We start from the raw sequence: 26,468 nt of genomic DNA on the forward strand, positions 1-26,468 counted from the left end.
TTAGTGTATGTTTAGTGTGAAGGGAATCAGGAAGAAAGGCCACTGAATTTGCATTTTCAAACGCTTCAGAAGAAACGGTGTACTATTAAATACAATAAATACAATGGCCATAAGATGGCAGTAGAAGATTTGTAGCAGAACTTAGACTTGGAGCTGCATTAACCAAGCAAAAATCGAATTCCTCCATTTCAGCAGTAAATTTGTAATGTGATCTGTGCACTTGGATCCCCAAAGGTCATGACTTCAGCCCATGTAGGGATCTGGTGACACAGAGTAGATGACATAATGGAGGCCTCCCAGTACAACTTGCTTGAAAAAAATATTTACTGAAAGGGAGAGAAAAAATATAAAACTAACAGAATGATCCAAACATAGACAGGAAACTTTTTGTGCTAACAAAACCATACAACAACAACAACAAAATCCTTATTTTATTATTACACCAGACATTAGGATTTCACTAATCTCTCTAGTATTTTTCCAAGCAAAAATTTCACTTCTTCCAATAAGCACTCTGTTCATTTTTACTAGATGGTGTTCAGAGGAGAGTTTTGCTGTGAGCAGTGAAGCCCCATCAGCTTATGCCAATAGAGGAACCAGTCACAGGTCACAGGTGTTTGACCAAGACATGCAGAGATATTTATTAAGTGTCTTCTCCTTGGCCAAGATCAGCATAACTGGTACAAGTCATAGCAGCTTGCCAAACAAGATGCTCACACTCCTTCTGGCAGCCATCTCTGTGGACTTATCCTGTGTCCTTACTTCAGGCTTAGGTCTTTCAGGAAAACACTGAACTGGGTAGATGGTGAATCAGGAAAAGCCTGGCCCTCCTTTCCCTCAGCATCACAGAGTGCTGGAACTACAACCTGAATTTCGATACAGTCACTTATGATTCACACTGGGGCACGGGAGGAGAGGAGGAAGACTCATGCACCCGGTTCCTGCTCCTCAGGGTTCACAAAAGCAGGCTGTACCTTCCAGGCACCTCTTTAACCACAGGTAAAGGTTGTACAGAGGAACAGAGAGAAGCAGCACACCAACCTGCTTTACATAAGTAGTATTTATTGCAATCTGCAGCTTACATGTAACCAGAGACTTGATCTCTGTCAGTCTCCTGAGGATCAGCAGTCCTTGTCCTTGGAGATGTGATCTGCCATCTACCTCTCAGGGAAGGAAAGCTGACAGAGCATATTAAAGAAGCTGTGCAGAAAGTGCTAAGGTATAATATTAATACCAGAGGACAGAATGAAGTAGTGCAGAGGGAACACAATATGTATATAAATACACACATACATTATATATATATATATATTTAGATACAAGTTGTCTTGAATAAATGAAATGCTGACCAACTTCAATCCATTCTTGAATCAATTTTCTTTTTGTTTATTTCATAACCTTTTTTTTTTAGCTGCTTAGACACTTCTAGTTTCAAGCATAAATGCTATAGCATTAGAGACAAACAGGTTGGTTTTTTGTTCTGCTTGGGTATGTTCAGTTTCACCAGAAACTGGTTAAAAAAAACCACAAACAACAAGAGATTTCCAAGTTGCTTTTTACAGACAGTCACCGAATTCAGTGTACAAATGGAAGAGCTCATCTAAAAGGAGGAAACACACCTTAAACACTCCTTTTGGAATTTCTTGGTTGTTGCTATATGGGCAATTTTTGTGACAGAATAACCAGAAGAATGTACCAGAACCTGATTTCTGTCTATGCATTAGTATTTGCGCACTTCTATCTTTATAAAGTGATCCTAGTGTGATGCATACTTAGTGTGATTATACTATGTGAAAATACTGAACTTTCCAGTAATTCTAACAGGAGGCAGCTGTTCTTCCTTCCTCCCTCCCAGTGAGCATCCCAGGATCAGATCCGTCACATTTACGCACATTGTGTAACAACATCATAATTGTGACATTCTTCTATAATCCCCCTGCATTTTTCAGAAAAGTATAAGAGGTCTAGTTTTGTTTCTAAGGCATGCAATGGTTTTCTTGAGACCAATCACCATTTTTTTCACCTATTGTGTCCTGGGGATTCAGATGGAAGGAGGTAAGACAGTCTTCTGGTGCAGCTCAAAATACCACAGGAGGTGTCTAAAGAGAGACTTTTTTTGATGAAAGGAAGAAAGCTAATGTAAGCTCAACAAGTAGGATAATTACTGCCTTGCATTCCAGCTGGTTAAGGAGATAGTGGAAGTAGATGCCAGTTTGGATATTTCCCTTCCCTCCTTCCACCCACAACCTTTTTTCTCTTGTGGGGCTCAGAGTGTTCCAAGCCAAACAAATGAAGAGACCTTCCAATCCTTAGTATCTCCCAAAGAAACGGTTGTAGGCCAAGGAAAATCCTATTTGGTCAGAGAGATAGTCACAGGGGGGATAGTTTTCACAGCGCTCATGCATCTGCTCCATTGGATTTTTATAATACTCGAAGTACCTGGAGTAGACAAAGACAGAGATACCATTCTGCAGATTCAGTCAATGCAATTGGAAATGGTTCACACACCTGACACTGACATGAAAGAAGTGATTCTCCAGGGTACCCCAACAGGGGATTGCTCATGCTGAGTTAAATATCTACGTACATACAAACAGGCTACTTAATCAATGCTGGGAAAAAAAAAAAAAAGGAGATTGAACCCAGCTTAAAGCAATTGCTCTGCAAGTTTTATCAGCAAAGGAGACCACAGAAGCAGTTAGGGTTTGAGGGGTTTCTTTGCCTTCATTCCCATTCCCCAACTACCCAGGAATATTTTTTGTTGTTAGTATTATTTATTTTTATTACATATTTATTTTTTATTTCCTGATTGAATTTATTTTTGTTCAGTTTCTACTTACTTTCCCACTAGCTATTATTGTCTTTTAGCTTAATCACTTTTCTCTCATCATCCTCACTTCTGTTGTAGACAACAACACTAGCCCCATGCAGCTATTTTTTTTTTTTTTTTTTTTGCCAGTTAAGCATGCCCAAATTTTTTAGTCTCAGCTCTGGATGCCCTTCTTAGCTCCTCTTCCAGATTTGATGAATCTTTCCTGAAGACTGTACACAACATCACAGAAGTCCCACCACTACCTCATGAATTTTTACTTTATTTCTGTATTAGAAATACCCCATTGCATGTTGTTGAATTCATATTTCTGGATCAACCTTATCTCATTATCAAATAATACACCAGGATGTCTGTCTACCTCTGTCCTTTCTGATTAATGCTTAGAGCAGAAGCTACTTTTACAATGCCCCACCTGTAAGGGAGTTGTTGGTACAGACAGTACGGTTGCTGTTAATGAATTTCATCTTGATTTTAATCACTGCAGGTTTCACCATCAGCCCGTTCCTCTGCTACAATACTGTGATCCTTCCCTCTACAGATGGGGCCTCCCAATCTTCTATTGTCTAAAAACAGCATTACCCTTCCAGTCCAAAGATGGATTGAATAAAAAATCCTTTTTCCAAAGGCCCACATGGGAGAGTAGCTTAACAAGCCCTTCCAGGAAATATATGAAGAACACCCTTGCATTACCTCAAATTTTTCAGATAGTTAGTATTTCTCCAAATCTTTATGTCTGGGATTTCTGCAAAAGTAGATGTATGATCTACAGCTTCAGAAAGAACAGCCACTCCGATCTTGCCTTATTCCTGCAACAGAGCTGTGCTTCCTTTGTAGGAAGCCAGAGGCAATGATCAAGCTTCTGTGATTCTCATTTTCCTGGAAATTGGTTCTGATGACCCTGTACGTTAGAGTAGCTTCTAACTTGTATCCTTCTGTCCCCATGGATAGCCCAGACAGCCAGCAGAGTCTTTCTCCCTGGGAGGAATACTGGAGTCTAGCTATGAGCTCTCCAAAGGATATTAATGAAAAAAGAACCATTTATTCATCACTGAGTGTCTCCTACAGCCATTTTCCTCCAAAGTGTGGAGGTAATAACATAGATGTACTACAAAATAATGCCTTGTCCTGTCTTATTGCCTTCCCGCCCCTCTTCAGAACAGGGACAGAGTCCAGCACTCAGCCTGACTCCTGAGTCATTACCGTTCATAGAGGCTGGACCTCTTCTGCCTCTTCACAAACGCATTGGCAACTTCTTTTTTAATCTTGATGCCTACCAAGAGAGAACACTGCAGGTTAGAGATGCAGGGCCATGGTTTGTGAAACAGAGACCAATCTAACCTCTGAAAATGGAAAGTCTGCTCTCTTCACAAGCAGATGACTGCTACAAACCATTCTAATGGCCTGTTCATCTCTCCCCACCCCACTATCTGCTCAAAACCCAACAGCTGGGCTCTCTCCTTGCTGCAGCCTTCACATCTCCATGGGGCAAGGGCTTTTTCTGTCATAAACTCCATTCCCTTATCATACAGCATGATCTGAATCCACAGCAAATGTGCAGAAGGCATAAAATATGAATAAGGAGAAAAGAGAATGGCACCCTATCTCCCTGGCCTGCTTAACTTCAGTCTTGGCTTTCTTTCTATGTTGTGATTCAACTGAGAGTAATATGGGATACCAACAACCAGACCTTAAAATGCTTCCAATAAGCCATGAGCAACAGACAGAAACACCAATGTTCACATGTACAGGGTTCCACGAAAGGTAAAGAGTACGAAATAGCAACAGTAAACATCACACAGGCAGAAATACACCCAGAGAGAAATACACAAGATCCCAGTGTTCAGGACCTGGAGAACACGAGAGGCCTTTCAGCCATGACAGCATTTGCCCCTGCTCTACACTAACACACCATTACTTGTTGCTTGTTGGCTGCCTTGGTTCGTGGTTGTGCAAACCCTATGGTGCTGTGAAGCACCCCACAAACACTAGGTTGAGGCACTTCATTCCCCATCCCCATCCAGGATCATCACAGCACAGCCTCGCTCCATGGGATCATCCCACACCAGCAGAGGTGTGCACAAATGCTGGCACAGCAGCAACACAGGCAGCTGCACACCAATATTCATTTCAGCATGGAAACTGGAATGTCAATCATTACTGTCATTGGGGGGAAGAAGAATCTAAGATCTCTGCCTGTGGGGAGATGGGGAAGTTTGTTCCTTCCCTTGTCCCCATTAAGTGTTCAACTGTGTTTCTCTTTGGAGGTGAGAGGTATGCCCTCTCTTGTGAGCTGAGGTTTAGTCTGGATCAAAATACTGACTACACAGAAACTACCAGTTAATGAGCTGTCAGAAACCACCACCTTTCCCTGAACACTCTCTACACTTCTTTTTTTCTCTTTCCCAATCTGTGTTTATATTGGCTCACTGGAAAAATACCAGCTTTCATGCTCCTCAGCAGCAATGTTATCCTTTAAAATGTGAGAAAGGAGAGTCAGGGGAGAACGAAAGGGATTTTCCATACAGATTTCTGCCAGGATCAGCTTGCTGCAAAACCTGTGAACATCTCAAGGTGTGCAAATCCCCATGTCCCAGGTGACGGACGAGAGGAACTGCAAATCCCTCATGTTGTGGGATTTGGCAGGGATGTCACAGCCCTTTGCCATGGGCAGGTTCTGCTCTCTCAACAATCTGGGGATACAGCAATCACTCTGGATAGAGGTCTATAAAGCCAGCTCAGAGCAGGGTAACAGGCCATGTTGCTCCACCAACACAACCCAGTTTCACAGAGGGTAGATGCATCCAGCTGCTAACAAGCTGCAGAACTCATGTGCTGCCAGGGGATTGCTCAGGGGTTGTGGAGATGCAGGCTATGACACTAGCACACCCAGAGTAATGCTGGCCTGCAGGGACACTGACCTCCTTCGTGTCACCTGCTCATGTGTGAAAGGCAGCCCCCTTGTTTGCAGTACCTCAGGGACTGCAGCACTCAGGGAGCAAAAAGGGAACAGCTAGAGGGACTCAGCATGGTTCTTGTTCAACCCTCGAACCTGTCAAAGGGGAAAAAGGAGGCAGATGCAGTAGAATAGAGCTGAGCACCAGTCACAATGATATACTCACTGTCAGCGCTGAGAGATCCTGAAGGCTCTTTGGGATCTGGAAGACAGACAGACAGACAGAAGAGAATCTGCTTGGGCTGATTTAGACTATCCTCCTTTGCTGTACTCTGTAACTGAATCCTACCACCAACTAGCTGGGTCCAGCTGCCCCCACTTACCTAGAAGGTCTGTTTCTCCCAAAAGGGTTTTATTAACACTCACCATTTAATAACACCCACCATAATGGCAAAATTAATCCATTATGTCTGGATTTGTTTAATTTCAACTTCCTCTGAGACAGGTCAAATGACACAAGAGATGTATAATCACTGTGGAAGGAGGAGGAAGACCTTCCTCCTTCACCCTTTCTGCCCTTGCTAAGAGTAGGGACAACTAGAACTAGGGGACCATTTGAACAAACCCCAAATTTGGACAGAACATGAATATAGCTTAGCTTCTCCTCTATCTTTGGAAAGATACATTTCTTCTGGGGGGAAATCACAGCCATTGACAGAGAAGAGAAATAGATCAAAAAATTAGTAACAACTCTGTCCTCACAGCTTTCAGGCACAAGGTTGAGGTACCTGGCTCATCAATCCTCTCAAGAGCAATTTACACACAATATTTCTGTGTTCAGTCTTGAACTTAATCCTTGATGCCCCCAAAAACATCCAAGAAAAGCATCCTCTAAGAGCTCCTAATCTGGAGTCTCACACACTGCCCTATTTCACAATTTTTTTTCTTTCACTATTTCACCATATCTTTTTTCAACAGTGTAGGTTCCACCCAAGTTACCAGGTATTTGGCACAAGTGTATTTATGGACAGAAAGAGGACTCTAGAGACCAAAAAAAAAAAAAAAACCAAACAACAAAAAGCACAAAAAAAACCAACCAAAAAAACCCACACTAAAAAAAAGCCAAAAACAAAACAAAAAATTTGTGTGAAAAGTGTTATGTGTAGTTCTATTTTTAAGCAATGTATGCACTCCTTTGATTTAAAATAAAATAAAATTAGGAATTACTCCTAGGCCATTAAGCATTCTGAAATATAATAATGACTAAAAAAAGGTAGATATATACTCGAGTGAAAAAGTAAGAAAGAGACTGACAGAAGAAAAACTGATTAAAAAAATATATTTGCCAGAATTGAATCATGACAATATCAATGCCAAGGACTGAACAGAATTTAAATCTGAATGAGATAATACAGGAAAACACAGACCTCTCTCTTGATCAACTTCATTTTTTGATGTAAAGGAAAGCACTAATTTTTCAGATCTTTCCCCTCTTCCCTCTCTCTTCATAAATTATAGAGCTGCCACTACATTACTGTCTTTCCATTATGCAGTCACCATCACTAAATCACCTTCAAATGAGATGTGCTCATTTCAATGGGACAACTCCCTGTTTTTTAAACATGAATAGGAAGGTGTATTTCCCTCCAATTCTCCGCATCCCACATTTACCTGCAGGGGGAAGCTTGACTTGGTGCCTATCTCTGTGATCCTACAGCACTCCAGGACTGGCAAGGCAAAAAATCCCTCTCCCTATGGCTGACACAAATCTGCCTGCAGTTCAACCGTCTTACTCAAAAGTGAGCATCCAGCATACCTTTGCCACTTCACCCAAATGATAAACTTGTTTAATTCTTAAACATATTAAAATGTTCAAGTTCTCTGCTGCAATTCAATAAACAACTGAGGTGGGGGGTGAGTGGGTGTTGACCAGTGGAAGAAAGTGTCTGGCAAAAGACGGGTCTCTCTGTTCTCAAGCCCTCTCTCATCCCTGACTCTGTCTCTCTAGCAGAGATCTGAAGTTGTGCAATGACTGGTGGTACATTTCCTCCCCCCCCAAAGCTGTCCTTCTCTCCCAGACTAAAGGGAGGCTGGTGGCAAGTTGCAGGGTTGAGCAGTGATCTAAAGAGCCTTCCTGGAAAGATGCCCCCTTACCTTTCTCGCAAGAACAGAGTGCTACCAGGGCCAGAGTCACAATCAGCAGTGCCAGCAGACTCCTCATGTCTTCTTTGGCTGTGCTAGTCTCCCTAACCTCAGAGTTTTCCTGGAGGTTACTGAAGTTCTCCGTGGCTTGCTTTTGGGCAGCAATTTATATCCTGTGATTGCTTGGAAAGATCAGGGATCTGGCTTTTGTTCCTGGGTCTGCACTCCAAAACAAAGCCCGTCCTTTGGGCCAGGGGATACTGGATCCTGGCAGTCATTTTGACATCCATCTCAGTACTCGGGGCATTTCCAGAAGATTTTATCAGAGGTTTTGAATGGGACTGTTGAAGAAAAACAACTGGATAAAAAAAAAGTCATCTTTCTTATAAACTTCAAAGTCACTCAATTGTGTTGGAAAGGCAGGAGAGATACCAGGCACACTCGGTGGTGACCCTTCTCCCCACCCCACCTTGACTCATTCCCCTGAAGGTAAAGAAACCTGTAAAACAGTTTGCATAGGGCAAACACATTAGATTCTCAGACAGTTTCACAATTTCACCAAATCACTTTGGAGAGATGAGATTTTTAAATTGCTGAGAACTTTGGAAGCTAGTTTGAGGGAGGGTCTTTTTTTTTCTTCCTGGAAATCTTCCTAGTTTCAAAGCTTTATTTTGCCTTTTCTTGTCTAAAAATCAAATAAACATTTAGACTCTAAAAGTGTTTTATTCTTCAGGATTTGAGTGGTTAAAGTTGCTTGGTACATCAAGAGCCTTGCATGGGCTCTTCTACAACCTGTCTATCAATGACCACACACTCCCAAACCCACTATGCAAGTTCCCAAAGTCATGTCCCACAAACAGCACAGGAATCATAATCTTCCTCCACTTTCTATCCAGTCCTCCTCAGACCCATGTGCAGGGGGTGCTTCCAAGGTTTACAGAAGTACAATTTAAAAAGCTCCCAAGGGCGGTCAGAGTCATCAGGGATTTTGCCAATTATTAGAAACACTGTCTTTTATCTTACAGAACTTTCAGGATTAAAAAACCCCAAAGTTAACTTCTCTACAGCCCAGGAAATATGAATATATATACTAACAACTTCCAGCAGAAGTTGTTGCACATATATTATTCCAGCAAAAGAGCAACAGTTTAAAAATAAATAAATATCTAAAAATAATAGGTATTCTAGGAAAGTTATGCTTCCAGATGAATATTTGAAATAATATAAATAAATAAATATACAATTCTAGTAATCCAAACAGCTTTATTTGTCCTCCCAGCTTTTCCCAAGCTTTCTAACCAGCATGTAGTCTCTTAAAACTGTTAAGTTGTTGCTCTCACTAATGAGATCCCACAGAAATCTCCGGTATTATTCAATATTTATATTGCTTAACTGGAGGCTGGAATCGCAAGATATTTCTGGACACAGACTCAGACAGCACGAGCCCTGTGTCTTCTGTTTTGGTAGTGTCACAGTGTCAAGTCAAACTCAGACACTGCAGACTTGTTGATTTTAGGGTATGCAAGTTTGCTCCAGTTGGTGATTATAAGATTTACTTCCTTGGGAACATGCAGAGCAAGCGTGGGTGTGAATATACCTAATCCAAATAGTTTTTTTTCCTTAAATGCATTTATCTCTCACTTTTTCCCCTGGACAAAACTTTAGCAACTGGCAGGATGGAGTTTCCTATCAGAAGGGTTTTCAATAAATAAATCAATCACATTTCTTTCCAAAGGTTCAATTTCAAAGCTGGCAAAGCAATGAGGCACATTTTGGAAGAAGATGCATATTTATAATGTGCCAGGTAGATTTGGCTCTAGACTTTATTTCACAGATTAGTCAACAACTTGATACTTTACACCTCATAGCCTTTGATAGCACGTCATGAACCTTTCCCTGTAATTTGCAGGTGCCCGTGTGAGCCTGGAGGTGTAAATGTTCAAACCATCTGTGCTGAGCTAAGATAGATGTTATGTCCCCTACACATCACACACCAAGGAGTGTCCCAGCTGCTGTGTCTGCTGACCAGCCCAGAACAGTACTGAATTCTCAGGCATGTCAGCACTGGTGCTGTTTGGTCTGGGGACAGGCTCTGCAATGTGCCCCGGTGATGGTGGTGGTGACAATGCAACTGCAGTCATGCTCACTCCTCAGTGGTCCAGGAGGTGCTCAGTAACAAGTGCACAGGGTTAACACACCTTGGTTTCAAATGATTTGTGAATAGTAAAACTAAATTGTTCTATACAAACAAAATTGGGTCTGACCCCCAAACCTGGGTTTCTTTTATTTGTTTTTTTGCCACCAAGACCCCTCTCTGCCTTTGGTTTCTGCAGCTTTCTAGTGCTACCGGAATCATTCCAAGAAGAAGTAAGGGTTTTGAAAGGGGATTGCAAAAGGAAATATGATTTAAGTCTGAACCACACACTCCTTTCTACTGGAGTACCCTACATCATGACCTGATGGTAACTGGATAAACAAGAAGAAACTTACAGGCATTTTCTGTCATCAACCCTCACTCTAACTTTGTTTTAAAGATTAAATAGATGCCTTCTAAATTTTGTTTTCCCAAATGATGAAAGATATTACAGATTTAATTTTCAAAAAGTGCCTTCTGAACGCCATAGCATTATAAGATGTCTTAAGACTGGGAGCTGAGATTGGGCAGTGACCTCTGAAAGAAGCAACTTGTAGACCCCGCAACAAAAACACTGTAGATCCTTTCAAACTCTTGTGATTGCAAGGTAGTAATTTTTTCCCCAGAATCTATGATAAACAAACTCAGCTTCTTCATGGAAAATTACACACCCCCTTTAAAAATACTCTGACTCATGAGAGGATAGTATCAAACCAGCAATTTATTGTGTAGTAAACACCCACATCCTGAACTCACTCTGATCTCTGCTACATCAGCTCAGCACTAATTAACACGGTGTAGGAATCCATGGCTACATGGGAGAGAAGCAGCAGGCTGGATAACATACAAGGACACAAGCAACTGAATATGTTTCAGAGCCATTGCATTTTTGGGGAGGATACCCTGGACTTCAGGCCCCAGGATAGGGGCAGGTCATCCTTTACTTAGTCCTCCTCTTCCCAAAATAGTGCTTGTAAGCAGCAGCATAGCCATGGCGATAAGCGTACAGTTCACAAGGGTAGTAGTCCTCGCAGATCTCCCTCTGACGTTCATGGGGTGCCTTAGTACGCTCCCTGATCCTGTAAAAGCAGGAGAGATGAGGGGTAAGTGCTGTCATCCCAAATATCTGCCTACAGCCCTTTCCTGTACCACAGCTCCCAACCAGGATTAAGGGTCCATCACCAGAGTCCATTATCCAGCTACAAAGATCTTGGCACACCAGCTCCTGTGTTTACTACACCCAGGCAGTGACGTGACTACAGCAGGAATGTTTTGCCTCCTCAGGTAATCTTTTATTTCAGGGCTAAGTAAGGTGGTAGAGAGAGGGGAATGGCTCCTGCCTCAGCCCGAGGAAGGGTCCTCCCTTTGCAGCCTACCTCAGCCTACTCCCTTCAGCTCTTCCCCAAAACCACACATGGAACAAAGATCTAAAACACCCTGCAAAGGGGCCACCTGGTACTGAGGAGGTTTGCTTTGATGCCTCGCTAAGAGATGATTTCTGTGCTTCAGTCTTAATTTTCACAAGCCTTGCATGACGCATGAAATTGCCTATATCCATATTTTATAGAGGAGGCAAGGAGGTCCTCAGATGGTCCTGTGATTTAGAAAAGGTCTTGCAAGTTCTGCTTGAGATCTGAAGACTAGAATAAGATCTCAAACCGAGCTTTCTTTCTGATCATCCCACACTCGTTCCCTCTCCTTCTGTTCGTGTTTCCTTTAGAAGAATTAATCAGAGTCCTCCCAGAACATGACATGTCCCCAGACCAAAGGATGTGTTCTCTGTTATCTGAATTCTCACTTCTCCCAGGACTGGGGACTTCAGGGATACCTCACATTGAGAGAGGGACTGAGGTTTCTGGTACCTCTGGTACCAGCCTGGGCTTGGCAAGGAGAAACCTCTCCCCACTCCCATCCTCAGTGTCCTTAGTCCATAACATACCTCTCTTGAGTGATGGTTCCTAGTCTCGTGTCAGCTTGTATGAAGTCATTGGCCCTTCGCCTGTTGATGAAGGGATCTGAGAAGGCAAGTAGTTATTCAGGATAGAGAGATACTTTTTCAATGCCAGACTGCAACAAAAGCTAGCTTTCACCTTTATAACAGCCTTCTTGTCTGCCCTCCCATGCACAGTGAAACCCAGGACCTTTTAAATTCCCTCCTGTCGCCCCCACTGGTTCGTGCACAGGCTCTCACTGTGGTTGGAGCAGCCTGTATGGAAGTGCACATGCTGGTCTTGCTCTGCTGTTACTCAAGTCACCTAGGGGAATGCTACTGTGATTTTGCTGCCACAGTTCTTCCAAGTAAGTGGAGCTTGGCAAAGAAGAGGTAGGCAACAAGCTGCACAGACCATGGGAAGTCTGAGCACACTCAGAATTACAAGAATAGTGAAATTACAGGTAAAACCAGGAAGGGCCTGAGTAATTCTCTCTGCCTCCAAGGTTAGGCAGTCACTGGAAGTTTCACTTCCAAGAAACATCACAGTCCTGTTGCAGAGTTCAGGAGTCTGTGGATATTGGCTCACACATGTGCCTTTGTGCTTCTAAATATCTGCTTTGTGAAGCCCTTCTTCCAGATGTCCAAATTCTTTTTAGTTTCGGTCCATCTGTGCTCTAACCTCTCCAGGATATTGCTTGTTCCAGAGTGAGACTCTCCACCCTTTCATGCGTTTCCTGTGACACTCACTCTCTCTTCCAGCAGAAGGATCCTCCTACCCATATATCCCACCTGCTTCCAAGGTGCTTAGGCAAGGCTCTCCTTGTCCTTGGGAGAGAATAAATTTTGTAACTGGCTTCTGCAGTACCTCTTTCCATGCTCATCCCAGAGCTTTTTGAGCAATGTTCTTTTCTAGTGTCAGTTAACCTGGTTTTGGTACATGCAACAGACACCTAAGATCTGTTTGCCAATTTTCTTTTCCAATTTGCATTATATTCAATGCAAAATGGTGGTATGAACATGTGCTGATATATGTGAAGTCTTTTTTTAACTCTCTCCCTTTTTATCCTGAAACTCCATCTCCCAGTAAATTCAGCTTCCTAGGGCTGAATGGTTCTACCTGTTTAATCCCTACAGTAAAGTACAAGGAAATTATCTTGGGCACATCTGTAGCACACTTCAAATCCAAGAAAATATTAAAGCAGTCTTACAATAATGCTCATGGGACTCCATGCTCTCGTGGGACTCTGGGGAAAGAAAGAGTAAAACATGTGGTAAGACACTGTATTGATAGGAATCGGTCTTTCACACTCTGCAGATCAATAGAACACACATACAAATCAGAGAAGCCAGGTTTTAAGGTATTGTTTAAAAGGAAGAGAAAGGGATCAGAGGTGTGACCTAGAATTTATTCAAGTTTAGAGTGTTCAGGAGTTTAATATGGAGCCATGTGGTGTTTTAGTCAGGACTTCTAGACTTGTGCTCAGTCATCCAGTCTGATTCTCAAGAATGGTTCCTCACCTTCTGTTCCTGACACTACAGTGGGTATGATACATGCTTACCTTCAAAGCTTACAAGTGTTCTTAGGGAATGAATTAGCACAGTGAAATGCACTTGACTCTTGGATAAAGCAGCATGTTAATTCCACCAGTACAAAACTGTGTGCCTCACAGGAAAACAGGGCTAACATTACAAAAGGAAAAAGGGAAATCTTCCTATTAATAAGGAATAACTAAGAATAAATACTCTTATTGTAGTCCAGACAACAAAAGGACAGAAAGAGGAGCAGTCTGTGAGGTGAACTGGAACAGAGCGGAAGGGGCTGAAGCATCCTGGACCACAAATCCCAGTGACTGGAGCCAACAGCTCTGGAACAGGAATAGGAGGATCTGATGCAAGGGCAACAAAGCAGGCAAGAGATTAAGTTAAAAGAAGACACAAAGTTACATAACAAATATCTGAACAGTCCCAAAAATATCTGCAGGTTTGGAGTTATCATTCTACCCAGTAATAAAGGTCACCTACCATAGCAAGTGGCAGCCATCACCAAGACAGCCAGAAACGTAAGGATGATGAGAGTGCGCATTGTGCCAGTGCAGGGAGGAATCTCTCGCTGTCTTTCTTGCTGTGTTTTGCTTTCTTCCCGCTGAGGGCAGCTGGAGATCCTGGGCTGACTGCAAAATTAGCAGTGGAATGTTTATTAAGAAAACATAGTTAGGAGGGGGCCTATGAAAGAGCCTGGGCAAGACGATGGCTAGCTGGTACACTCTCTATGGAGCCATTACAAAACATCCTCTATTAGCAGATTGAATCAAGTTTTGGGAATGCATGCCCCCTTCCTCTCCCAGTTCAGGGCTGGGGGCCATAATCCAGAGACAAACATGTCACTAGCACTTCACACTCATAAAAGCTGGCCTGCTTTTGGAATTTCAGAAAAGGAATTTCAGAGACTGCCAGGGGTCCAAACGCAGAGGTGCGTGTTGACCCCAAATGCAAATGTTTGCCTTTCTAATTTTTCCTCTGATCTGCCCTCTTTGCCCCCACCATATTCCATCTGGATAGAGCCAGCCCAAACTGTTTTGTCAGCTTTGCCGATGGAGATGTGGAGACTGAGGCTTCAAACACTCCTGCTTCCCTCAGTCCCCCTCTCTCCAGTGGCCCTTGCTGTGATGCCAGCCCACCAGTCATCAGAGGAACACAATCCTAGTGCCCCTTCCTGTCTCCTACTTTATTGCTCCAGGAGTAACAAGCAGCAACCTAAACAAATCCCTTCTGCCGAAGGGATCATCATTTTTGCATTAAGATGACACCCATAACTCTCTCTCAGAGGGCTCTCACTGTGGTACTGATGCTACACTCCATTTCCAGACCAAGGAAGGACATCTTGGTGGAGGCAGAGGTAACCATATCTCTCAGGACTGATGTCTGTCTGGTCTAGCACTAGCAGTCCTTGCTCCACCAGTCACTGACATCAGATGTCAATGGAAGGCTTTTCAGCTGGGACAAATCTCCAAGGCCAGCAGTCTCTGGCAGCATTACCTTGCTTTTTAAGCAACTCAAGAGTTTGCCTGGGACAATATCAAGGACAGCAGAGACGGACAAAATATTGAGTGTTCAACTCTCGAGCAGCTCTGTGGAAAAGTAAAAAGGAGTGAAAGAAAGAAGGAATTACAGAGATGGCCATCCCTGCTGGGTGAAAGGCAAAGAGGAGTTGTTTGCTAGAGGAAAGGTAGGGAGGGAAAGTGGGTACCCAGTGCTTGCCAGCCCTCGCATAATGGCAGTGGTGGGGCTGGGACCCTGCCCACTGCCTGGGGATGGACCTAGGGCATAGGAACCATTCTCAAGTGTGATCCAAGCTGTGATGACCACCCGTTTTCTCCATGTACACATGCAGGCATCAGGATCTCTCACTGTCAGGGTACAGAGCGAATGCACTCTGGGTGCAGGCCATTCTCCCCAAACCACTGTGGTGTTGTCACTGCTGTTACATTCAGAGGCCAATCCGTGAAACCACACTGCAGGTAACACAGCCAAGGACTACAGGGTCAGCTAGCCAGAGCCTAACCCTTCATCAGCAAGGAGTGAAACTTCAGTGGAAAAAAGATTACTCTTTTAACCTTACTAAATTAATATTTACAACTTAGCCTTTCAATGCCAAACTCATGGCCCTTTCCTGAAGCCTCTGGTTTCTGGGAGAGAAATTGAGAAGGGTCTTCAACTACAGATCAAAGAGATAGAATTGTTTTTCTTCCCCATTATCCCATCCCATGTAGAGATCACCTCAGTCCTGTGCCATCAATGCTTAGCCTGAAATGAGGAGGAAAACTAAGGGAAAAAACATAAGTCTGCTATACACAGAATGTCAGAAGGGAACCGAGACATTTATGCTGCCCTTCCATGCCCTGCCACTCCAGCCTCTTTAAGGAAAATATCTGCTCTGTGATTGTTTTCATTCCTTAGAGCTCATAGTTTTGGACTTAGTGTTGAATGTGGATTTTATAGGTTTCCCAAGTGTCTTGTACAGGAGCTACTAAGAAAGGGAGATTTGAGGGAGAGACTGGAGGAGGGACCCCAGTGGGAAAACAGTGGGGCACAGAGAGGGAGATGCTGGGAGTACTTTGGAATGAAAGTGAGGCTGCACAATGGGAAACTCCAACATGCTTTCCAGCCAAACCCTCTTTATTTATCTTTACTCAAGGCAGAGCTTTCTGCTCCCTGGAAGACTCTGTTCCTATTTCAGAGGACGGTGATCCCAGAATGCCTGGAGCATACCCTGCATCAACCACAGGAGAAGAGCCACAAACACCACTTTAACCAAATGTTTCATTTTTCACCACAGAGGCAATACATTTTTCAAGGGTGAACATGCCAGCAACACAGCCCTATACCAACAAATCTCCTTCGGGGAATGCTTTCTCTTGCAAAAGTACATCTCCTTTATACTCCCCCTGCACTCCATACTTCCCCAGCACACATCTCCCCTCCCCAGCAATAGTGGGCTGCCCCAGAGGTAACATACCATGCAAGACAGTGAGCCCAATCCCTCTGCTTTCTAGAAGCAGCCACAGGTTAGAAATAGAGAAGGGAGCTAAGACAATCACCTGCACATGCCAGGGAAATCTCTGCAGTCCCTCAAATAAAGGGGGAATCAAAAAAGCAGCCCTGATCTGTCTACTGCTGGATTGGAGACTCACAACGTTATACACATGCCTTAGCAACCACTCCTAACATTTTGCAGCTGTGAAGCACCAGCAAGGCAATAATAACAAGCAGCTGTCCAGTAAAAGCAAGGCAGTCCCTGCATACTCACTAAGGTGTTGCTTCCCTGCCAGCCTGCAGCTCTTGTCTGGCGGTGCAGCTCTTCTACTGTCCTGAACTCTGGACTGAAGAAAAGGGACCTTTTATTTATTAGCATTAATCAGTGACTCCTCCCCTCTCCCACTCTTGATCCACCCCCAAGGGTACCACCTTCTCCATCAGAAATACCTTCTGCTCACAGCCAGGAAATCAACAACCTCAAGGAACTGAGCCAAGAGGGAGAGAGCCAGAGCAGACACCAGGGACTAGTGGGGGCACAGCCACATCCAGGTTACCTTTCTGTGCCTAGGAGCAATGAGTGGACAGAGATCTGAGAGCAAGCTCCAGTCTTTGCTGCAAGACCCTCCCTCTTCCACCCCCTCCTCCCCTTCTGTGCTGCTAGCCAAGGCACCTATTCTTCCACAGGAAACAGGAAGCCAGAAGTCTTCTCCCCCTCTCTTCATGCTGCTTTTACGACTGTCTGATCCCCTCTCTTAGTGGCAGGCTAATGTCAGACTGAAAATTCACGTAACAAAGGTGTCTGCTTTCTGATGTAGCTCTGAAAACCCCAAAGTGACAAAACCCTGTGAGTTGGCTTACACAAACTTAACCTCTGAGATGCACCCTCTCAGTTCACACCAGGCCCATAACGGTGCTGGACAGCCTAGGACATATACTTGTTGGACAGGGCTACTGGGCTTCTGATCCTGTCTGCACCACCTAGCACATGGTGCATGTAGAGCACACAGGCACCACACTGGGATGTTGAACCCATGAGAGTAGCAACCTGCAGCAGTGCTCCCTCCCTCAGCAGAAATCCATGCCTGGTGCATGCTCAGCAAAGGTGCTGTCAGGTCCAGTCCCTAAGTAAGGGTAGGCATAGACTGAGGGACTGAGCTCAGCAGAGGTGCAATCATAGCATGGTTTGGGCTGGAAGGGACCTTACAGATCATCTAGTTCCAACTCCCCTGCCATGGATAGGGACACCTTACACTAGCTCGGGTTGCTCAAAGCCTCATCCAGACAGCACAAGACCCTGGTCTTTGGGTATTCACAACTTCTCTGGGCAACACCTTTCAGCATCTCTCCACCCTCACAGTAAAGAACTTCATTGTAATATCTAACGGAGGGATGACCAGCTGCAGAAATTAGTGGTTTGGGAAGTTAAGAAAGAAAACCCATCACATTATTCATTAATTAAACAGCTGGTGAGTGTGGCTTGCCTGGTCCAGAAAAAGATCAAGTGTGGTCTGATGTGCAGTCTCAGTTGCAAAATGAAAATGATAGCATATGCGTGGAGTTAAAGAACCTCCAAACGTTTGGACAGAGAACAGTCCAATGGTCATCTCTTTAGTTCCTACAGTGCTCTATGAGTTTGGGGAAAGTTCAGACTTCTCTGTGGCAACAAGGTACCATGTTACTTGTGTCCTTGTACAAGCAGCTATTGGTCCTCAGAGCCTGAGAACATCAACCTTGAACTGTTTCCAAGGTATAGGACACTTAATCATGAACCACTTCCAAAAAGCTGTGCAAACAGGAGGACATTTCTTGTCCTAATCTACCACCCATCAGGGTCATCTGAATATTCGGCCCTGTGACATGCTGCACCCTGAAAGAGATCAGAAGATCTGGTCACCCTCATCTACCTAGGTACTGGTAAACCTTTGGCCCTGGTGCCATCTGACAAACTTTTAGTTAAGCTGGAGAAAATGGGCATTAAAGCCAAAACTGTGAGATGGTAAGGAACTAGACAAATGGGGTGGAAGCTTAAGCAGTGAAAAAGAGAAATGTTGAGAAACCACTAATTTAATTTCTCTTGGGACTAGTTTTACTGAATACTTCCATTAATGGCTGGCTTTAAAAAGGAATACTTCTGAGGAATTTTGTCAATAACACAAAGCAAGAAAGCAACAGCAGTGAAAAGGAGGCATGAGAGCTTATACAGGATGAAAAGGAGGACCTTGAAAGCTGCAGTAATAGAAATAGGATAATATCCAGCAGCACAAATGCAAGGTCTTCCATTGGGATTAGCAGAAAGAATCCTGCTGTAAATTAAAAGCTCAGAAACTGGAAGTAAACAGTTAATAAAAGGAACAACTATGAACCAACAATCATAAAGTTGATGACAGAATACTGATTCTGATATGTCTACTGAGAATGTGCCTGCAGAGATGGGCATCTATTAGTGCCATTGGATAAGTTACCAGGGAGAACTCAGCAGGATCCCTCTGTATGGCCCAGGTCACCTTTGTTCACAGAAGAATAATTCCAGTGGGAAGTGTTATAGATGAGGACTAACAAGACAAGGTGATTTGCGCTCACACCCAAAATGACAGACCATAGCCCGTGGGAAGCACCAAGCCTCTCCACCCCTGCATTGTCCACAAGGCTTTTCCAGCAGGACAATGAACTAGCAATTACGTTCTGTTTCCAGTACCCCTCCAGAGGCTGTTTCAGAGTCCACAGCTCTCATGATTAGGATAAATCTCATTTCCAGACTCTGTGTCTTTAGGGCCGTGATCCATATCTATGTGTCCCTCACCTAGTGCCCAGCTCGTGATAGGAAGACTTCAGCAGAGTTGCTGAGCACTACAGTAAGGGAATAAACCTTATCACATCTGCAACAGAGCAGGGTTTCCAAACCCAGGTTGCCTGGAGTAACAAATAACTGGACTCATCAATCTGGACAGTCCTTTTCAAGCTTAATCCTGTGTTTCAGGATGGAAGTTAGTCAGCAACCACAAGGTCTATGGCTTAGGAAGAGATTTCTCAACATGACAAACAAGTGCTTCTTAGAACAACTAGTTCTACAGCACATGAGAAAACAAGATTTTATTTTTATTTTTTCATTTGGTCCTAAGTAATACCTCGGAACTGATCCAAGAAGAAAGTATAATTGAGCCATTAAGTAAGAGTGTCCAAGTATCCACAATCTAATTAAAGTCAACAACCTCATGGAATAAATCGTGCTGAAAACTAGCATACCGACACTAAGCTTTAGAAAGAGAGATGTTTTTTAAACACAGAAGCTAGTCAAAAGACTATAAAATAAAAATAAACAGAACACATTTCAGACATTTAAAGAACTCAATATACATATCGGAACGTGTGTTAGTTCTGGCAGCAAACTTACTTAGCTACCCGAAATTAACCCTAAAACTAGTTCAAATGCTAGTTCAACCTGGGAAAGACACATTTCAAGAACAGATTGAAAACTTTCCAAAGGTTAAGAGAAAGGGGAAGCACATAAACAGGAGAAATCTAGTTTCACAGCAATCGAACATTATTTGCAAAATAACTGAAATTATTAGTTTCCATTTCCATGGTGGGATGGGGAGAAGAGAGTAATTTCATAATAGATAAGTGGTGGGGATGGGGAAAAAAAAGTAATTTCATAAAAAGTAAGCAGTGAGTTTTTTCCCAAAAAATATTTAAACACATATATTTGAAACCTGTCTTGACCTTTCTCCTGAGAAAAATTTTGCCCCCAGCATTTACAACATTCTGCAAAAATAAAAGTTTCCAGTGTGAAAATATGTATTGGTTCTAACAAAGTGAATCCATGTATAGTCTTAGAGCTCTGAAAACCACCATGTAAGCTTACAGATAGTGTCAGTCTCCTGTGGGTGGGGAAGGTTCCCATACCAGCTCACAGCTATTTTCTTTCCTGCTTTCTCCAACATTGTGGGTTAGGATGCACTTTAGAAGTTCCCCTTTCCATCTTACATAATGAATTCCATTGACTTTCTCCTGCCCATGGATGTGGAGTACACCTGCAGCCTGAAGGGTGTCACTCTGGGCTCTGGGACAACTGGTTGCTCAGTACCCCAGTGTCAAGGAGCAGGACTGAAAATAAATACCATAAAGAGGTCCAGATCCTTCCTCCCTGAAGAAAGTCAGAGGGTGATGGAGAGGACAATTCTTCTTCTACCTGCACTGGCCTACAGAATTTGGTCCTATCTCCACATTAGTCATGACCATAAAAAGAAATTTACAGTTGATGAGCTGTCAGGTTTGGCTCGTTGGCTGGTTGGTAAACTGAGGACTTTTTTGGCCACTGTATTATGTTGGTGGTGGCAGATGTTCAATCTACTGAAATTCAGAGATTAGTGTCCAGATAAAACCTCACAGCCATGGTCTATGCAGTTGTGATCCTCAAAGTTACTCCTTGTAATCCATCAGACTTCAAAATGAAGGCCAATATCCTATAAAAGTCGCAGTCTGGGTATGAATACAGGAGTATTTGGAGTCAGCAGTACAACCTAATGGAAGCTCATTGCTTTCCATTTCTGCTTGCTGCAAAAAAGTGAGCCTGGCTCAAGCCTTCAATTCCAATACTCAGCACCATTCATGGGATTCACTGAGTTACTTTAAAGACTATCTCTGTTTGGCCAGGACTTCTCAGAACAGCTGTGTTTGGCTGAAACAATGAAAGAAGATTACTGGCAATAGGAAGTTCATGAGCACAGAAGACTAAAATTTCACAGAAGCCAGACCAAGGTTATTCAGTTCACTGAATAAAGTAACCAAAACATTCTGGGCTAAGAGCTAACTCTGCTGCTTCCTTTGGCTTCACCCACACCCACCCACATGTGCTCACATACACTGATCAGCATATTTCTCTTTCAGTCTGGAAAGGAAGGAAGACACAGGATAATGTTAATATTATTTGGCTGTTGAAAAAATTGGGAGAGGCTCTTGGGTAGGGATTAAATAACCTATCTAAGTAACTAGAATTGCTTGTACTTCAGGTATCCTAAGAAAAACTGAGCGAGCAAAAAGTTCGAACTTTATATAAACAGAGCATGCTTCTGGGTTGTACTCTTACGGGAAAGGGGAGCAGAAATCTCTCTTCCTTTTCCACCCTCATTTCCCTTGCTTCACCACATGAACACAAAAATGTCCTGACCTGACTTATTCTTTGGGATCAGATGAGATTTACCCGCCTTATTTCCTGTACAGACATGTAGAGAGATAAGAAAGCAGCTGTGGTTGCACTCTTCTTATCCATCTGGTAAATAAAAAAATAACAGTAATGCCTCTTTTTTTTTCAGCACAAGCTTTGATAGCATCTTAGATCCTAAATCTGCCTCCCCTTTTAAAGCCAAGATTGGACTGAAATATTTGTGTTCCGTCTGTCTTGAATGCAGGATACCACTGAAATATTTACAAGTATCCCTGCAGTATTATATATGTTTCTCTGTTCTATCTCGAGTTCAGTATCTAAAGGATCATAAATTTCGTCTCTAGTTAGTAAATAACTTTTTCTGTGACACATCAAGCCCCTGGTGTTGACCTCAGCCTCTGTTGTCAATATCTGATAGAGTAAAAAGGAATGCTAGGGAGGTGGGGGAAAAAGCACAATACCCAGCTAATTGTGAAATGCTGTTTGTGGCAAGAAGAAAGACATTCTTATTTCTTGAAGCATTAAATCTGACTACTCTTATCCTCCTGTGCATAACTACAAATTATATTAATGTTGCTAACATCTCATGCTAGTCAAACCATTCAACTTGACGACCTTCCTTAGCAATGAATTTCACACACTACTTATATGCTCTTTGGATATGTACTTATTGTTTATTTGTATTAAACTTGACAACTGATTATTTGTATCCAGAAATTTTGTGTTCTCATAAAGCAGGAAAGAATTTTAAAAGAAGAAGGAAAGATAAAAGGAACTCAAGAAGCATTTGGACAATGTTTTCAGGCACATGGTATGATTCCTCCGGTGTCCTGTGCAGGGCCAGGAGTTGGACCTGATGATCCTGATGAGTCCTTTCCAACTCAGTATACTCTATGATTCTATGATAAATCAGATCTTTTAGATTAGTTTTTCCTTCTTCCTAAAATGGCACTGGGCTCCAGAAGTCACAACTTTGCCAGGGATATTTGTCATTAGTGGTCATAAATTCCTTTAAATTATAAAGGAAATGAAAAAAAAATATAAATGAAGAACAAAGAAGAGTTCTAGGTGTGGAAGCACTAGGAAGGCAGGCATAAGGGATATAACAACAGCACATGTTGATGGCACCTGGATTAGCATATCATTAAAATCCCAGCAGAACTCTTTCCCTTTTGTCTCATTGTCTTTTTAGCCAGGCAGTGGGAGGAAACCCAGGACAGATGTATAAGAAAAAGAGTGACTCCAGCGCTGCAGGCATGAGGTGACACTTTTGGATTCAACATTTTCCTTCGCTTGCTTGGTCAAAGCTATTTTTGGTCTGTTCTGCTGAAATTATCTTTTTTTCTCTACATCCATGATAAAGGATGTCATGTTAAGACTCAATACAGGTGCCAAAAATCACATAAAAACATACATATGACTTAAAGCATGACCTAGAAGCTGCATAGAGCTTTTTCCATGGTAGAATCTTTTTTAAAAGATTCTTTTTTAAGATTCTTTTATAAAATATTCTTGCCAACAAAGACACCTTTGTCCTTCCTGGGTTATAACTAATGCTTTCCTCACTCTGTTCCAGTAATAGGATCTGCTTACAACACTTCCTGTCACCAACCAGATTGTATTATTTGGGATTTCTGTTCTCACTGTCTCCCACCTATATCAATGCCTGCACTGGAAAATGTTACTGTACATTTATCAGCAAAATACACTGCATGAGTCAGATGTTGGGTACACAACCCTGCTGGCTGGCTAAGCATAAGATTAATGACAATGTTCTTTAATACCATACATTTTCATACAGCAGACAATGAATGAGAATCTCTGCTGTGCATATATTATACATCAAACAGCTGTACACATCTGTAGAACACACCTTCCCCCATGTTACTTGGCCAACCATCTATCTGTCACTTCATCTCTTTGAGGTAGGCGTCTTCTTTCTTGATGCTCATTTCACCAGAGAACTGGAGGAGAAACTAGTGAACCTGCTGGAGGACCCAGTAGATAAAATACCAGTACTACACAATAAATAAAACATATTCACTAGCTTCTGAAAAGACCCTTGTCTATTTTGAGACCTGAAATGAACAGCTAACTCCAGTAAGGACTGCAGTAAGGACAGTAATTTCTTTAGAGTCACCCTGGTACCTCATTAGGAGTAAGGTTCTGCTTGTGCAAAGTGCTGTACAAGCCCCAGAAGGGAGAGATGTGTGGTTACATACCTGTCCTCACCTCTCCATAGGAGAAGAGGCCTGTCTGGCAGGAGCACCTTCCTCAGCCAAGGACCCTCTTATCACTGCCTGGTCTTCCCAAGCCTGGGGCTTGGTGATGACAGATGATACACAGGTGTCCAAAGTTCACTCTGTTTTTCAGCTCCTGGAGCTCTTCTGTACTATCTGATCTCTCCAGGCTCCTCTGTGCTATCATTCTAATGATGATCTGTTTCTGACCCCATCCACTACTGCAGACAGTGGATTGCTAAACAGAAATCTGCTGCCATTATAATAAGAAAATAATTTATCTCACTGGGTTTGCACTTTTGTAGAGGGGCACCATAAGTAAAACAGAAGAAGAAGTGTTACGAGGAGCTCTGTACTGCCACTAAAGAGAGATCTGCAAGGGTGAGGTGACAGCTGAGGGCTTGGCTTTAGCTCCTTCTCTTTTGCCTGACAATAAGCACCTGAAATCTCAGATCAGGCTTGTGCCTCCTCCATGCAACATGCAACATTGCAGCACAAAGTTGACCTGAAGCTGCTTCTGAGAAAAATGTTCCTGCTATCTTACTATTGAGGCTGTTTCCTGCCCATCCCTATCTGCCTGGTGGCTGCTGTCTTTTATTCTTGCAGTCTGATGAATTGTGTGAGCTCCCTGAAAAGTTGCTTGGCCCCAGGAAGGGTTTCTTCTGCACTTCTATCCTGCAGCTACTCCTTTGGTGACACGAAACCCCACTCCCCAAGCTGATGTCCATCACCACTCATTTGAGCACCTCAGCTTCTCCCACAGTAGCTGCATGCCTATGTGTCTCCCTGAGCATACATTTCTTTGACCTGATCTGCCTTGCTGTCCATAAACTGAATCAAAAGGCAGAGGGACACCCAGAGTGTACCTCTGGCCCTTTTCTATGTGTAGAGTTGCTGATGTTCATGACAAAGTTGAGCCTGGTGTTGGTTCCAGAACTGGGCTTCCAACACTGCAGGGAGAGCAGCATAACACAGGAACAGCAGCCTTGGGCAGGAGAGAGGTCAGGCTCCTCATTCTGCACCTGCCCACCATGCTTCAGCCACAGGGTTGAATAACAGTAGCTATAAAACAGCCCACAGCCAGCCTTAGCTCCCCCCATCCCACTCTACTTCCTCTCCTCTCTATACTTGCCCCACTTGGCCAGTGGGACACACTATGGCACCAGCCCCATCCCCTTCTCCAGGCTGTCTGTCCCCTTCACCACAGATATGGCACTGCCACCTCCCAACTGCTCCAGGCCCTGTTCAGCCCTGGGGAAGAGCCTGCAGGAGGGTGCCACGGCCAGGAAAGCTTCACAGAGTGGCCCCAGCTGGTGGGGAGAGGGGCAGAGGGAACATGCACAACAAAGCCCAAATGACAGAACAAAGCAGTTACCAATAGCAGCTGCATAACCAGTGAAGAAGCAAATTGAGGTCTTGATTCCCTGGGTCCCATCTCAGGACCCTGGTGTCTCCATTTTCCATTCGGGAGCATGTTAGGACAGATAACCTTGCCTTTCCTCCCAGCCCTCTCCTTCTTGCTCTCAGTGGGAGCTTTTGCTGCTTTTGTCAGTGACCTGGGAATTATGTTCCCTGGGAATTTGCTAAGTGGGTGGTGGGGCTGGGGGAGAAGCAGAGGGGGATGGTGCTTGTCCAGAAACAGACTTCCCTCCCACACATGTTGCCCATCTGTGGCATGTCTGTCTGTCACAGAGAAATTCACAGAGACAGATTTAATATATTAAACATAAATAAAGCAGCGCCAAGTCTTTGGCTGATCGTCTTGGCTAGAAATAGAAGTGAACTACTTCAGGGGCTTTGGGTTTGCATGCTTGATGGATTCCCAGCATAAGGACAGATGTTCAGATAAACCCATCCCAAATCAAAATAAACAATCCTGCATGAATTTTCAAGAAGGGGGCACTGAAATGAGCTGGAGAACACAGGTGCCATTCAAGGCAACAGGTAAGGAGCAAGGAGCAGCTCCCAAGCAGCTCGTCCTGGGGTTGTTAAGGTCCCAGCAACTATGTGAGGGCATATTATGATAAAGACTACAGTGCCCCTAGCATAATAAAGCTAATGATGCAGGTTTTGTGACTTTCCCCCTCTGCCCAACACCTAGTCCCAAAAACCCAGGAGTACCATAATACCTTAGAGACCACTGCACTGCTGTGGGTGTGTCTGATCATTTGAAAGTGGGGACAGGACAAGCAGATATACAAAGTACCTCATTTCCATAGGAACAGCCACAGAAATAATCCCACCCTATCTTGTAAAATGCTGGTAAAGCAGTTTCTCAAGTTTGAAATGTCCTGGATACAGTTATCTTTATTATTAAAAGAAGGGGTTTATTGTCCTAGATCAAAAGGCCAGACTTGCCAAGAAGGACTCCTCTGAAATACCAGTTTCAAGACTCAGAAGGTGAACAGGGCCCCTAGGGCAAGGCAGATAATCCATTTTCTTGTGTTACTGAAGTCTTGCCTTATCACCACTCTGATGGAGAGTGCCTGGTGAGTTCTCTGTTTTCCCTTTGCATGAGATACTTATTCTCTTTAAAAAGGACTGCCTGGGGCAGGTGCAATGTGACAAGCACTTTCCCCTGGGAGCAGCAGGG

At 43.4% G+C, this 26,468-nt stretch overlaps 2 protein-coding genes across 3 annotated transcripts; both read right to left on the reverse strand.

Annotated features, from left to right (window-relative positions):
• Positions 1 to 323: 323 nt before the first annotated feature.
• Positions 324 to 8,018, reverse strand: LOC113959258 (osteocalcin-like). Its single transcript, XM_027668158.1, has 4 exons — positions 7,881 to 8,018; positions 5,953 to 5,988; positions 4,034 to 4,103; positions 324 to 2,439 (listed from the first exon to the last, which is right to left on the reverse strand). Exons 1-4 carry the CDS (start codon positions 7,945 to 7,947, stop codon positions 2,310 to 2,312), a joined length of 303 nt encoding a protein of 100 aa, XP_027523959.1. The 5' UTR covers positions 7,948 to 8,018; the 3' UTR covers positions 324 to 2,309.
• Positions 8,019 to 10,703: 2,685 nt separating this feature from the next.
• On the reverse strand, positions 10,704 to 16,830 carry MGP (matrix Gla protein). 2 transcript variants are annotated; one of them, XM_027667963.1, is made up of 5 exons: positions 16,743 to 16,830; positions 13,958 to 14,106; positions 13,144 to 13,179; positions 11,942 to 12,017; positions 10,704 to 11,081 (listed from the first exon to the last, which is right to left on the reverse strand). In XM_027667963.1, the coding sequence occupies exons 2-5, from the start codon at positions 14,016 to 14,018 to the stop codon at positions 10,943 to 10,945; spliced, it is 312 nt and encodes a 103-aa protein (XP_027523764.1). In that variant the 5' UTR covers positions 14,019 to 14,106; positions 16,743 to 16,830; the 3' UTR covers positions 10,704 to 10,942. The 2 variants fall into 2 exon arrangements, with proteins under 2 accessions (XP_027523764.1, XP_027523775.1); XM_027667974.1 differs by lacking the exon at positions 16,743 to 16,830 and adding an exon at positions 14,972 to 14,990.
• Positions 16,831 to 26,468: the final 9,638 nt, after the last annotated feature.

This window comes from Corapipo altera, unplaced genomic scaffold (genome assembly GCF_003945725.1).
Source record: "Corapipo altera isolate COAL_440 unplaced genomic scaffold, ASM394572v1 1, whole genome shotgun sequence".
Classification (NCBI taxonomy): Eukaryota; Metazoa; Chordata; class Aves; order Passeriformes; family Pipridae; genus Corapipo; species Corapipo altera.